The sequence below is a fragment of the Empidonax traillii genome, unplaced genomic scaffold (genome assembly GCF_003031625.1).
Source record: "Empidonax traillii isolate 1590-97213 ecotype Southwest subspecies unplaced genomic scaffold, ASM303162v1 scaffold263:size1499331, whole genome shotgun sequence".
In the NCBI taxonomy this organism is placed as follows: Eukaryota; Metazoa; Chordata; class Aves; order Passeriformes; family Tyrannidae; genus Empidonax; species Empidonax traillii.
This window is the reverse complement of record NW_020955456.1, coordinates 983,163-996,996: the sequence shown is the minus strand read 5'-3', so window position 1 is coordinate 996,996 and position 13,834 is coordinate 983,163. Positions and strand designations below refer to the sequence as shown.

The 13,834-nt window shown below is 46.8% G+C and overlaps 1 protein-coding gene across 3 annotated transcripts in view; it reads left to right on the top strand.

Moving 5' to 3' along the window:
• Positions 1–13,834, top strand: part of TNRC18 (trinucleotide repeat containing 18) — a 53,548-nt gene that overhangs the window by 26,986 nt on the left and 12,728 nt on the right. Inside the window, exons 10-15 of one of the 3 annotated variants that reach the window (XM_027889452.1) lie at positions 82–254; positions 872–1,008; positions 1,480–1,608; positions 3,440–3,614; positions 4,651–5,014; positions 7,562–7,837. In XM_027889452.1, the coding sequence (XP_027745253.1) occupies positions 82–254; positions 872–1,008; positions 1,480–1,608; positions 3,440–3,614; positions 4,651–5,014; positions 7,562–7,837 (1,254 nt within the window). Of the gene's footprint in view, positions 1–78; positions 255–871; positions 1,009–1,479; positions 1,609–3,439; positions 3,615–4,650; positions 5,015–7,561; positions 7,838–13,834 lie in introns of all 3 variants that reach the window. The other 2 variants (XM_027889451.1, XM_027889453.1) reach the window with 2 other exon arrangements.

Here is a 13,834-nt window from a genome sequence, read left to right as displayed (position 1 = left end):
TCAGCCTCTCCTCGTGCCTGTTGGAGAAGCAGTCTTGGAATGTGAATCTCTGTAACTTCTTTTTTCTGTCCTTCCCAGCAGGTCCAGAGAGTTTTCCTGTCCGGCCAACACTGGAGAGTTTGCTGGCTGCCAGCACCCACATGCTCATGGAAGTACTTTCCACCCCCTTTATGGAAAGTCTGAAAACCATCCGGCTGCCTCGAGAGCTGAATCCCAACAAAAAGTACAGCTGGATGCAGAAGAAAGATGAACCAGTAAGTAGCTCTTAGCGTGGCTGAGCCTGAAAAGCTCCAGTGCATCCAGTTCCACGACTCACTGTCGCAGCCCCAGTTTGGGGGGGCTGGTGCTCCTGTCTGCATTCAGCAGAGCGAGCCGGCGCTCCCCTGGTGTTCCTGGGCAGCCCTAGAAGTGATGTTTGTAAATACAAAACCAGAGGAACTCATGTGTTACTGTTTTGGCAACAATAAATATAGTGTCAGGAGGGTTTTTCCTTGATTTTTTTTCTTTGCTGACTCTTCCCTGTGAGGGGGCCTGATAAATTATTTTGTACCCAGCAAGTAAGTGTTGCAAGATAGGATATATTGTGATCTGTCTTTTTTAATAAGGGAAAAGAGACTCCATGGCTGTATTGTATCCCTCGGGTTCTTTCCCAGGGTTGCAGTCCCTCAAAGCTGATGCCGTTCTGTGCATAAGCCACAGAACATCTTTGCTTGGCGGGTTTGCTCTGGGGCTGTGCTTGTGGGCGAGGGGTCTCTGCTCCCCTGTCAGCACCAAGGGCTTTCTACCAGCCTGCACGCCGTTGCAAGGGCACCCAGTGGGCGCCACCTGGACGTGTCTGACCCTCTCACCCCCTCTTGCCTCCTCACCTCAGATGTACTCCATCAAATCGGCCATCGAGAACATGGACGCGATGGAGCTGGACTACAGGATGAGGCTGGCGGAGCTGCAGCGGCGCTACAAGGAGAAACAGCGGGAGCTGGTAAAGCTGCAGCGCCGCAGGGACTCCGAGTAAGTCTCAGGCTACTCACTTGGTCTCGTTTTTTTCCAGCTGGGCACTTCCACTGCCTTTTGGTCCGGGAGAGGAAACAGCCCTCCATCCCTCCCTGTCTCCTCTCCTCTCCTCCTGGTACATCCCGCCAGAGCTTTGCACAGCACACTCCTAGGCTATGTGACACGACAACCTGGTAACTGGTGAATGCAGCTGGGAGACTGTTAGAGACAACCTTGGCTTCAGCAGCTCAGTTTAGCAGTTTGGTGGCAGGCAAAGGTTCTGGGTTGGCTCCCGTTCTTGCTTGCTTTCTTTTAATTATTTTCCCTTTTTCTTCTTTTTGGATTTCTTTTCTCTAATTTTTTTTTCCTATTCGTTTTGCTTTTTGGTTGCAAAGTTTGCTTTTGCTTTTTTTTTTTCCTTTTCCTTTTTTTTTTTTTTAGTTTTTTTTGTTGCCTTGGTTAACAGTGAAGCGTGTGGTTTTTTTAAAGGGAAAAGCATGACGAGAAAAGTAGAAGCTTGGCGAGAAGAGGCCCTGGAAGGCCCAGGAAGAGGAAACTTGGATCAAGCGCTCTGTCACCCATTAAGGAGAGAGGGAAGAGTGACAGCAAGAGTGGAAAGTAAGGCTGGAATTTGGGGAAGACGGGAAAATGGCAGGGTCGCTGCTCCAGGGTCTTACTTGGGGAGAGCATCTTGGCCGCGGCGGGGGCTCGCCGTGGCCGGTCGCTGGCTGCAGTGGTGTTGTGGAAGCGTGTGCCTCGAACGTGAGTGTGTCCTGACGGTGGGAATACGGTGCCAGCGTCCTCCCTCCCCACAGGTAGAGCACGTGTCTGTGGTGTTGGGTGCAAGCAGGACAGGCAGTTGAGCAGTGGTGAGGTGATGCGGAGCAGCTGGCTGGGCAGGGACCTGTAGGTGAGCTGGTGGTGTCAGGGAGTGTGTCCTCGTGTGTTTTCAGGAGAGCAGATGGTGCAAGCAGGTGCTGTAGAACTAATCGCGGGGATGTTGATGTCAAAAACGATAAGAGCAGGGCTGTTCCAGGTTATCTACTCGGTAGCACCTTTCTGCTGTGTTTTTTCTGTCTTCCTCTCTGTTCCCTGAATCAGTGGGAGTTGGTTTCACCTGACCTCTCTCTTTCAAGATTCTAGATAATTCTCTCCTCTGCTTTTTTTGTCTTTTGCAAGTCCAGCTGCCCTTGTTTGGATGCCTGGATCCCACCACTGCTGGCCATCTAACCATCCGTAGATGGCCGGGCCTCTTCAGTGGGAAGGCACCTCCAAGCTGCATTCCTTTGTGCTCTATATTTTTGCAAATGTCCTTTCAAGACTGAAAATTAGATTCAGGTGCCCAGCTCCCACTGACCAGCGCTTCTGAAAATCTGTCCTCTCGGTGGCTCTGTGTTTTGTTCTTTGTGTTGGGGTGGCTGGACAGGCTGGAGGCATCCAGAGGTGGCTGGAGTTGTGCTTGTGTGCGTGTGTGATGGTGTGTGTGCATGTCCCCACATCCCAGGAGTGCTTGAGCAGGCTGGCGTGGGAGATGGAGATGCACCCTCAGTGCGTGTCCAGGGCCTGAGGTGTTGGTTTAGCTGTCTGTGGAGGTCAGCAGAGAGGATGGACGGGAGGGAAAATGCCTGGAAGCTGAGAAGGCTGCCCTGTGTCAGTGGCTTTGTGGTGGTGGTGGTACAACCAGCAGGTTTAGTGTGAAGGAGGCAGCATATGAGAGCTGTTAATGCAGGCTCGGTAGGGATCTTGAGGTGTTGACTGATCTTCCACCTGATAGTTGCTGGAGATGGCTGGGGAGTAGGAAAAGATGTGCTTATAGTCTCACCTACTTTATTTTTTATTTTATTTTCTTATTTATTTACCCTCTTCTTTTCCCCCAAATCCCAAAGCAAGTCCAGTGACGCAGATCGCAAGTGCCTCTTGCAGAGGGTCCAGGCTTGTAGTCACTCAGAGTGAACCAGTCCCTGCAGTGCTCTTGTCCCTCAGTCTCACCCCACGTGACAGCTCCTTGCCACCTTCTTGCTCATACCCCAGCAACCAAAGCAAGTGCCTGGGCAGCAAGGCACCTCCCTGGGCCTACAGAGTGGAAATAGAAGTGGGAAAAGACCTTCAGGACCAGCTCAGTTGTCTGTCCTTCCTGTTGCTGCTCTCTACCAAATCAGGCGCTTTCTGGTGGCTGTTACCACCAAGGATTTCCTTTCAGAGACCACTTTGCAGGTCTCTGATTTCAGGCACTCTCATCTGTGCTGGTGGCCAAGAGTGTGCAAGAAGGGCTCCCTGGCTCTCCTGTTCGGTGGAAAACCTTGTCCAAACTGCTGTGACTTCACAGTGGACTTGGCTCCCTCTGAGGATCCCCAGTGTTCTAGGAGGCACTTAACCTCACTTTTGAGCTCGGTGGGGTTCACAGGGAGGAAAACCTCCCACCTTGACCCATGCTGTACTTGGCTTCCAGACTGAGCAAGTCCTTGTTGCTCTCTGAAGACTCTGAGACTGGCGAGGGCATGAAGAAGAGGCACAAAGGAGCCCTCCCGGAGGAGGACGAGGATGTGGAGAGCAGCAGTGGCAAGATGAAAGGGAGGAACCAGAACTGGGAAGAGCACGATGCGGCTCCCAGCTTCTCAAATGAGGTCAGTGCCCTCGTGGGGAAGATGGAGCCATGGGCCAAAAGCCGATCTCGCTCCTGCTTTGCTGGTGTTGGCTTGTAGGACAACTCCTCCTGATCTTCCAGTGTCTGCTATCAGTTCACATGGGTTTAGATGCTGCTCATGAGAGGCCTGTGCAGTGGAGGGGCTAACGCTGGCTGTCAGAGGTTGAACCTCTTTGGTAGGCAGCAGAGTCAGGTGCCTTCGAGCCAGCCAGAGCATTGCAGTGCTGCACCAAGCTCTGAATCCAGAGCAGGGCTTGTGTTACCCCTTCGCCTGTCAAGGTGGTGGAGGGAGGGAGGAAGGGGAGCGCAGCCTTGCTGTTTTAAATGCAGGGTTTTCTTCTGCTCCTGTTAAGGCAATGAGATATTTACTGGAGCTTTAAGCTGCTGATGAAATCCAAAATGTGCACAGGCAAAGTACTGAGTTAGAGCTGCTGTTATCTGGCTGTAGCACATGTAAAGTATATTTACTTTTTTCAAGAAGCAAAAAAATACTGAAAAGGGTATAACAGTCCTGGCTGTAATGCAGCGGTGCTGATGCTCTAGCTGTGAAATATTTGGGTCTTTTTGGCATCCTAGCCTCTGGAGCTGGTTGATTATGTGGAAATCCGTATTTATTTGGCTGGGGTTTTGGGTAAAGGAGATTTTTAATCCTTATGATTCAGAGAAAAGGTTGTAAAACCAACCCAAACGTATACTAAAAAACAGGTGTTGAGGAAAAAGAACTCCAAAACGTCTTGTTCTATGAACATGTTTCTTTTGGAGGAACATTCAGTTTTTCTAAGTTAACCTTGCGATTTTGTAGTGCTCAGTAAGAGGAAAGCTGTACTGTTTGCTGACATCATCTTCTTTTTCCTACTTAGCACTATGGTGGGTTATGGCAACTGGGACCTAAGACTATCATCTTTATCCTTTATTAACTAGGGTGTTTGAGGCTGTTATGAGGGCTCGTAAAATCCCTCAGGCCTGCCATGATGTCTGCTCTGTGTTCACCTGGTCTCTTCCTTTCACCCTGGCAGTTAAAGATCAAAAAGAAGAAGGTGCCATCAGATCAAGAGCAGCTGGCCAGCAAGCTTGACAAGGCCCTGTCACTCACCAAACAAGACAAGCTCAAATCCCCCTTCAAGTTTGCCGACAGCTCTGTGGGAAAGGCAAAAGCTAGTGGAGGTGGCAGTAGGTACCTCCCACCCCACGAGGCTCTGCCAAGCAAGGAAGAGAAGAAGAGCCTGGCCAAGAACCTGGGCCTCCCACTGAAAACCACCAAGGAAGGTAAAAACAAAGTGGCTGCCAAAATGAAGAAGATGGAGGTGGGGTTAAAAGTCAAAAATCAGCTCAAGGTTTCCCATTCACCAGCAATATCTGAAGTTAGCAGCTACTCCTATAGTAAGTAACCCATCATTTATCTCTTCTCCTATCTCTTCTATGTGTGTTGTGGGGGATTGTGGTGGGGGTTTCTGGCCTCTTGGAAGGGGTCTTGGAGATGGGTCTGTTTCTGCTCATGAGTTAAAAGTGACTTCTTCCCTGGCTAATCAATGGTGCTGCATCTTTGGGGTCAGCATGGGTTGTCCACCCACCTTGCTGTACAAGAGGAAGCCAATATCATCGTTCCTCTTCCTGACCCGTTTTGTTTTCATCATCAGTGGGGGAAAACACTTCCAAAAAGAAGTTGACCCAGTTCAACCTGAGTGGACCCACAAAAATTCTTGCTTTTGGTGGGAGTAAGACCCCTCCTTCTACCTGTCAGACAAGCACTCAGAGCCTCTACTCCAGAGATGGTTTAGAGTTGGCTTTTGAAGTCCTTGTTGAGTGCAGTGGGGTTGGCTTTAGGATTATGCCATGGAGTCCATTGGAAAGGCAAAGCCTGCCAGTGACACTGATGTTCCTGAGCATCCTCCTGCCCTTCAGTGTCGTGGTTTGGTTCCTGGCTGACTGTGCCCGGCCTTCCCATCTGTCTCATCAGTGATTGTCCCCACCCCACATCCTGTGTGGTGGTTGCTATTTCTGAACCCAGAGTGCACCTGAGGTAAAGGTTCCAGTAGCCGACCCCTGGTACAGAAGGAAAAATCGAAATTGCCAGTAGTGTCGGGAAAACAGTAGAACCAAAGGAAGGAGAGCCTTTAACAACCCAGGCAGACATCAGGGCAGAGTTTATGGTCTGAGACCCGGTTGTGTAATGATCTCAGCTCACTTGCACACGCATCTTTTCCTTTGCTTGCGGCTATTTAAAACCGTGTTAGAACCTTTATGGGGTGTTTGTGTGCGTAACAAATACATCTCTCGGTGCAACACCAGTTTAGAAATCTCACTAACGGGGAAGATGAACTAGCGATTCTCCAACGGAACAAATGTTTGGCATGAAATTAGCCATTTACATGGCAAAATAAGAGCCATTGTGTCCACTGGACTTGAACACAGCTTTTGGCTGATCGTGCTGTGCACGCTACCCAGCAGTTCTGTTCTTGAATGTTCTTCACCCCCCAAGGACAGACACATGGCTCCTGAACTGGGATCTCTGGAGCTAATGGGAGGAGGAGGCATGGGCTGTTGCTGGAACTAAAAGTTTTGGCTCGTGGCAGGGGGAGCTTTTACAGTGCCCTTGCACTTGGTACTGTGGTTTCATGAACAAAAGCTCCCACCCAGACCTGAGAGAGCTTTTATCTGACCACTGTCCAGTGAGTGTTCCAGTGTAGGAGTTGGGCCCCTTTACCACACAAGTCTCAGCTCGGAGGAAATGGCTCAACTTTGGTGTGTGGTTTTTCATCTGTGTGCAGGTTCAAGGAAAGGCCTTCAGCCTGTCATTTGGTCACTCAGGCGTGGTGAATTTGGGGAGGCAGGTTGAGCATATGGCAGCACCTCCCATGACTGGTGGGCTGCTCATGTGGAGGAGGAGAAGCGGGACTGGCGCCAAGTCCTTCAGCCTCGTAATGTCTTGATTTTGTAGCTGGAGTCCTGAAAACTTTGGGCATAGATCCAAAGGGAGAGCTGAGCATCATATTCTCCCAAATTTTAAGTCAGGTGTCCAAAATAATTTGCATATTTGGGCTTTAGGCCTCCTAAACTTGCCATCCCGTGTTTCTTCCTCTCTACAACCCAATGCAGTGGAGTTGGGGAGTGATGCCCCACATGAGCTAACGCTGGAGAGCATCTGCTGCTGCTCACAGGCTGGAACAGTCCCCGCCGCAGTGTTTGTAATGTTGTGGAACTGATGGTGTGTTCACAAGCGAGGAGGGGACAATTTATACCCACTTCTGTTGTGTCCAGGGGGACCATATGTTTCCTGTTCCACTCATCAGATGCCAGAGAGGACTGCTGGTGACTTTTCACCGCCCACGAGGCTTAGCAGCTTTGTAAAGCCACGGTTCGCAGACCGTGGAGCTGCTCGGTCCCTGCCCTGTTTCGGTGTCTGTGGTGGTGTATTTGGAGTCAGACATTTGGAGTTAGATGTGCTGCCTCTGTTGAAAACCCTTGGAGAGAGTTGGTTCACGTAGAAAAGGAGATTTAGGTCGAGTGTGTTGAGTATCACCATGGTGAAGACTAATTCACATCGATGCTCCAGTTGTTGACATTGGTGCACTTTTGGTGGACATCTTCATAGCAGAAGTGTCTGCCTCAGTTTTCTGCTGCTGAGATAATAACACTCCTTGGATCTTGTCTGAAGGGAGAACAGGAGGTGTTTGGCCAAGGTGGAGAGTGTCCTTTTCTGATGGAAAGAAGGAAATGTGAATTACTTTGTTTATTCAGCACCACGAGGCTTGTGATGAAGCGGGCAGGAGTGGACAATGACAGCACACAGCCCCTCCTGTAGCCTCCTTCACCTCCTCATTTAGAGCATCATCGCAAAGAAATGCACCAAAGCTCCCCCAAACCCACCCAAAACCCCCAAACCCCCATTCTGTGATGTAACGCTCTTCCCACCCGCTTTGACCACAGATACGGACTCGGAGGAGGAGGGATCCCTGAGGGACGAGTGGCCAGCGCAGCCCCCGTCCGCGCCCAAGCCGCGGCCGCCCGGTCTGTACGGCACGACGGCCAGGAAGGGTGGCCGGGCGGGTGGCGGCCCCAAGGCGGCCCCGCGCAGCGCGGCAACCGGGCGGCCGCTGAAGCCAAAGGCGGCGGCGGGGCGGAAGGAGCCCTTCTGCCTGCTGCTGCGGGAGGCCGAGGCGGGATCTTCCTTCAGCGACTCCTCGGAGGACTCGTTCGATCAAGGTTACTAGTTTATAGCAAACACACCCCCAAAACGCACCCCCTGCCGTGGCCGTGTGGGAGCGGGGCGGGGGCGAGGCAGTGAGGGGCCTGTGGGCCGGGGTCAGCCATTTTGATGGTCGGAGCCAGGGCGGCCATCTTTGTCCTTGGCAGCGTAGCCTGCTTTATCACCCCACGGTTATTTTTTATCCTTTTTGTACCTGTATCATTGTGATATTTTTACTGGCTGGCTCTTTTAGAGCTTTTATACCGACTGGGTTTTAGTGTCCACCTCTCCCTGCTTTCCTGTTCCCTTCCTCCCTTCAGTTTTACCCTCACTTCCTTCCTTGCTGCCACCACCACCATTATATTATTATTATTATTGCTATTATTATTATTTTTATTCTTATTTTATTTTGGCATGAGCCTTGTCAAGGTTTGAAAGAGTTTTTTTAAATTACTTTCCTTTTCCCCTCCCTCTTTTTTTTACTCCCCCTTTGTCTTCCCCCACTCCTTTTCTTTTTTTACCCCGTTTTATCCTCCCCCTTTGTCTTTCCCTCCCCACTTTTTTCTTTCTTTTTCTCCCCTTTTTTTTTGCTTTTTTTTTTTTTAATACCGGGATACTGTTGTGTGGCCGTGTGACTTGATGTTTGTACTGCAATTTGGTATACCAAGCTTTATTAAACATACCGAGTTCATTTTTAACTAAACCTGTGTACCTTGTCTCTCTTGCTGTGTCTCTTATCAGGCGATTAGGTTGCCGCTTCACTCCATCCTGCTCTGCATCCCCCTCCTGCTCCCACTCCCCATCAGTAGAACTGGAATTAACCTAGTCTGGGGTACTCTCTATTATTCAAATATCCCTGCTGCCTTTGTCCAGATAAAGCCTAGGCTTCCCCTCCCTTCCCCCCAACCCTTTTAATTTAATTTTTATTTTGTTCACCCGTTTTTGGTTTTATCTTTTTCAGTTTGTTTCCTGATAGACTCTCTCGAGACAGGCAGATAAAACATGGAGGCACTTGCTCCTTGCTGCTACAAGGGGGGGCTGGGTGTATTTATCAATCAGATTTTTTTTTTTTTAAACTTTTTAAAACCTGTACGTTGAGTTATTTTGTCTCTTTTTGGGTGGTAAGTTTTTTTTTCAGATGCCCAGACGTAACCCTCGGTGTTCAAGGATGTGGCAATTACTGCATTAAATTTGACTCTGCAGTTTCCCTCCCTCACCCTCACCCCAGTTTTTTTCTTGCAGCTTTTTTTTTTTTTTTGTCAGCCTGTCATTAGTACTTCAGTGGGAAAAGAGATTACTTGAGACTTTTCCTCCAGAGACACAAGGGGTTTCTGTTTTAGAGCGCACTCATTAAATAATAATCATGGGGAAAGGTCATTTTAATGAGCCCTCAGCTCCCAAAAGAAAGTAGCTCGGCTGGGCTGAATGCTAAGCAAGAACATCCCCAGTTGTTATCATCTAAGTTACATGGCAGAGCTGGATGTAGCTCAGCAAAAGCCTTTTAGTGTTTCACACTGCTCAGGGCTGTTAATTGAAAATGGGGCTGGATAGTTTGCCTTTTGTTTTGGTTTGGTTTGTTGTTTGGTGTTTTTTTTTTTTTTTTTTTTTTTTTTTTTTTTTTTTTTTTTTTTTTTTTTTTTTTTTTTTTTTTTTTTTCTGAGTTTTTTTGATGTTAATTTCCTCCATGCACCTGTTTGGTTTTTCTTCCCTCCGAACCCAATCTCCAAATAAAGATAATTTAAGCTAAAAAATTTATATATAAAAAAGATCAAACGTGACAGAGAGATACAGAACACTGATTTGGTTTGATGTGACTCTGGGCTGGACCCACCAGTGCATTTCAAAGAAAACCCAAAAGAGAAATATATATTTCAAAAAAAAAAGAAAAATTGTTCTTTAGAGAACCCAAAAAGTTGTGGGGGTAGTGAATTTTATGTAAGGCTGAGATTGCCTCATTTCCATGAAGAGTCTGCGTTAACTTCCATTCTTCCCTTCCCTGTTCCTTCCTGCATCTGTTCTTTGTTTGTTTTGCTGCTGTTGGAAATTTTGAGGATATCAATCCCATTTAGGTGCAAAGTTCTTGGGGTTTTTTTGGGTTTGCCTTTTGGTTTTGCTCCAGGTAAGCAGAGAGGTAACTTGTCCCTTTGCTTATTTTTCAAGTAACCTGTCTGCTTTATTAAAAAAAAAAAAAAAAAAAAAAAAAAAGAAATTGAAAATCCCAGTTTTATGGGATGAAATCTGGGGAAGGGAGGGGATATGGGAGGAGGTTGGGGAATCTGGAACAAATGGGAAAACACATCGTAAATCCCTCTGGGGTGTCATTTAATGGTGGGGAAACCAAAGATGCAAAACCCCCTGGGGTGGGAGGTGGGCATGGAGGGGGAGGCAGGGAGGGATTATTGGTTACAATTTGGGGTTTTTGTTTTTTTTCGTGGTTTTTGTTTGTTTGCTTGTTTGTTTGGTTGGTTTTTTTGGTTTTTTGGTTTTTTTTTTTGCAAATGACTTCTTCTTTTGGGGTTTGTTTTTTTTTTGGGGGGGTCGTTCTTTGTCAGAAGCATTTCTTGAAGGGATATTTGGGTAATAGGGTTTCTAATGGCTTTCCCTGAATTACTAAACCGATTAATAACCTCAGCTTTTCTAGAAGTGCTCGCTTTCTCCTTGCAGCTGCTTGACCAACCCTTTCACCCCTGCCCCTATCCATGATGCTTTGAATGTCTGTGTCGGTCTCTTGCATTTGCTCTCACGCTGCACTAAAGAAGCAAAGTGGTTGGCTGGTTGTAGGGCAGACACTTCTCAGCGAGGGTCACTAGCCATGAACCTGAACCTTGACCATTGTTATGTAGGTAGGCAAAATAACTTTTCTTTATGTCATCTGTCAGCCTGAGACGTTTCGATGTTGCCTCCGTGAATAATGACACGTAGCTCTTTGCGTTCTCTTGGTTATTTTAATTTTGAAGATGATCGCTGTCCGCTTTTTGACTTTTCTCTGTCCATGAAGAGTCTTGCATGGAAGGGTTTGCTCGTGTGCATGTGACTGAGGACTCCAGAAATGCTCTTCTGTTTGCAGAAGTTCTTGTTGAGAAGCCCTTAGCGCAGCCAGGGGAAGGATTTGCAGATAGGTCCAAGGTGCAAAGGCTCTGCTGCTGCCCTTGGGGGTTTCTGAGCCGTGGTGCAGACTGTCCCACCACCAGGGATATTGCCTGGCCATGGCCCTGCCTGAATCTGTGTCAGAGGTAGGATTAGCTGCAGGAGGACCTGTTTTATTTCATCTGGTTGGAGATGGAGGAGGTGGGGACACGCTGCTTTCCTGCAGACCAAACATCACGTTGCCGTGAGAGGCAAAGCTTGTGCTTTTTAATCCAGTGACCTTGGAGAGGAAACTGCAAATGTGGGCTAAAGCCACATGGGTCTTTGAAAACTATCAGGACAGGTAATTCCTTGAGCTTTATGAAACCAAAGACCCATATGTCCTTCACTTCCATACTCTGTTTTCATTAAGAATTTAGTAATATCTTCCCTGCTCTCCTTTCCCCAACTTAGACAGTGATTTCACCCCAATGAAAAACAAAGCAGTGAGGGATAACCAGTTCCCTGCACAGTCATTCCCATGTGATAGTTGTAATATATATATATATTTTTTTTTTTTTTTTTTTTAATAAGCACTTCTGGAGTCAACAGCACAGCACATATGGGGGGGTAAAAAAATCTTCCAGTGATGAGAATTGGCTTATTTGGGGGGAAAAAAATAAAAAAAGGTACAGTCTCAAATTGGACATTCAAAAATAAATAACCTTCAGAATTTGGACAGATCACAGAAATCAGATGTCAATGACCCAGTAGCTGTCTAAAGTCTGCCTGTACTTAGCCTGCTTTGTATGCTGTAGGCCTGCTTGGTGTTTTGAGAAAATCATACTGTTTATTTTTACAATGTGAAATGACTCTTTTAAGTGTGTGTTTTTATTCCTTCCCTTCCCCAGCCTTTCCCCTCCACACCCCCCTCAAGCCATCTTGTTACATACATCAGTCTCTAAATACCAAATTGCTTAACCAATTTCTGTTCATCCTTAACAAATCTGCATTTTTACTGCTCTCCGTCAGTAACATGCCACGACAGCTTAGCTGTTAAAAGCAATGAGAAAACTTAGTATTTTTAACTGGGTTTGGGTTTTAATTTAATTTAATGCAGGTACAAAAAAAACAAAACAAAAAAATCTTTGGCTTCATTTTATCTGACATCAGTAGCATTTAAATATTAATTTATTGTTTGTTTTGGCTGTGGAGTTGTATGTACACGTGTGGTTGCGTGTGTGGGTATATACACACATATACATGCTCTTAAAAATGTCAGTTAGAAGAGGTATTTTTAACTTTGAGTATTTTTTTCCCTTACCCTCGCTCGGTGTCAACAGAATTACTGTTGAAGGAAAAAATGATTTTTTTAAACATATTTTTCCCCCCCTGCTAACTTTTCAGGAGGGGAAAAATAAATAAAATGGAGGCTTCAGTTGTGTAAAGGCATCTGTGCATAGTTAATTTTAAACCCACACATAGTTTGGGTACAGGAGGGGTGAAACTCCTGCTTTCCATTAAATACAGGCTCTCCAAGGAGCTGTGCAGATGGCCAGAGAGCACCAGCAGCTTATTTGCCACCATGACCAGAAGTTGGGGACTCAGTTTAGAAGCATGTGGGTTTGGAGCAGAGCCCCAAATATCTTTTTTTTTTTTGTTTAATTTGCTACTCTTTGTCCCTCGGAAAGCCAGGAAGAAGTGGAGCAGGGGCTGTTGCTGTGCGTGGATAGCAGGGTTAGCAAGATCTGTCCTCGCCGTGAGAGGTGGAGGAGGACGGATCTGTGCTGAGAATGTGTTAAAATGGGGTTAAAAATTGCATCTCCTGCAGATAAAAATATAAGTGTTGTGGTAAAAATGCTGACAAGGGACTGTCTTCAGTTGCCTTTCCATAGTGGGGTGCCGTGTGTGTGAGGGAGATCGGAATAACCGCCGGGGACTTTACTGTGTAGTGTGTTTCCTGTAGGGTGAGTAAGAGGCACTTTCATCCTGGCTTTAAAATCCGTTTTTACCTGAGTGCATTTGAAATACTTGGAGCTGCTGGGCACCCTTATGCCCTTGCACGTGCAGCCTTGAAGTGCTGGGGAAGTGGTGCTGCTGGCTGAGCCAGAGGGGCTGGACTTTCCCCCTCTTTTTTGCCTGTTTTTCTCCCCAGCTGCTCAGCGAGCCACTCTATCCTCGGCCAACTCTCTTAAATCTGGCATTAGAGGCCGTACAGGGTTTTTTTTTTTTTTTTTTTTTTTTTTCCTGTTTTTGCCGAAAATCACAGAATTTCAGAGCCAAATGGGATGTGTGGAGAGGCTCTCACTATCCCACGGTGTGTCACTGAACTCAGGCATGGTTTTGCTGTTTCTCATGCAGGTGGTTTCCACATCTCAGAATAGCCAAGTTCATCTGAATTCATTTTCTTTTTGTCAAAACATGGTAGGAAAGCAGCAGTTGTGCCCCCTTTTCTAGCAGGGGAAGGAATCTGATCCCAATTTGCTGCAGAACTTTTTATTTTTTTTTTTTTTACCAGTGGCTTTTATGCAAGGAGTGAGCAGGGCTGTGGATTTTTTGGTGTTTACTGCAGGTTTAGTGGCATTTTGACATCACAAGGAACCAGCCTGAGCAACTGAAATGGGGAAGGGATTTTTATGCAGTTAAAAATTAGCATTCTTTGCCTATCTGATGTATGCTGCAGAGATAAGGTGTCCTTGTTAAAAAAAAAACAAGCAAAAAGCAAGAAAAAAAGTGGCCCATTACCTCAGTTGATAAAATACAGGGATGAGAACATTATTTTCTGATATTCCTGTTCTTTCTAATATCATGGAACAATAACACTTGTGTTATTGTATTTTTTTTTTTCCTGAACAACCAAGTGTTGAGGACGTTTTTATCTATCCCAGAGGGCATATGTGAAAAGAAAAGGATTTTCATGTTCATTCCAGCTCATTTTGAAGGGATCT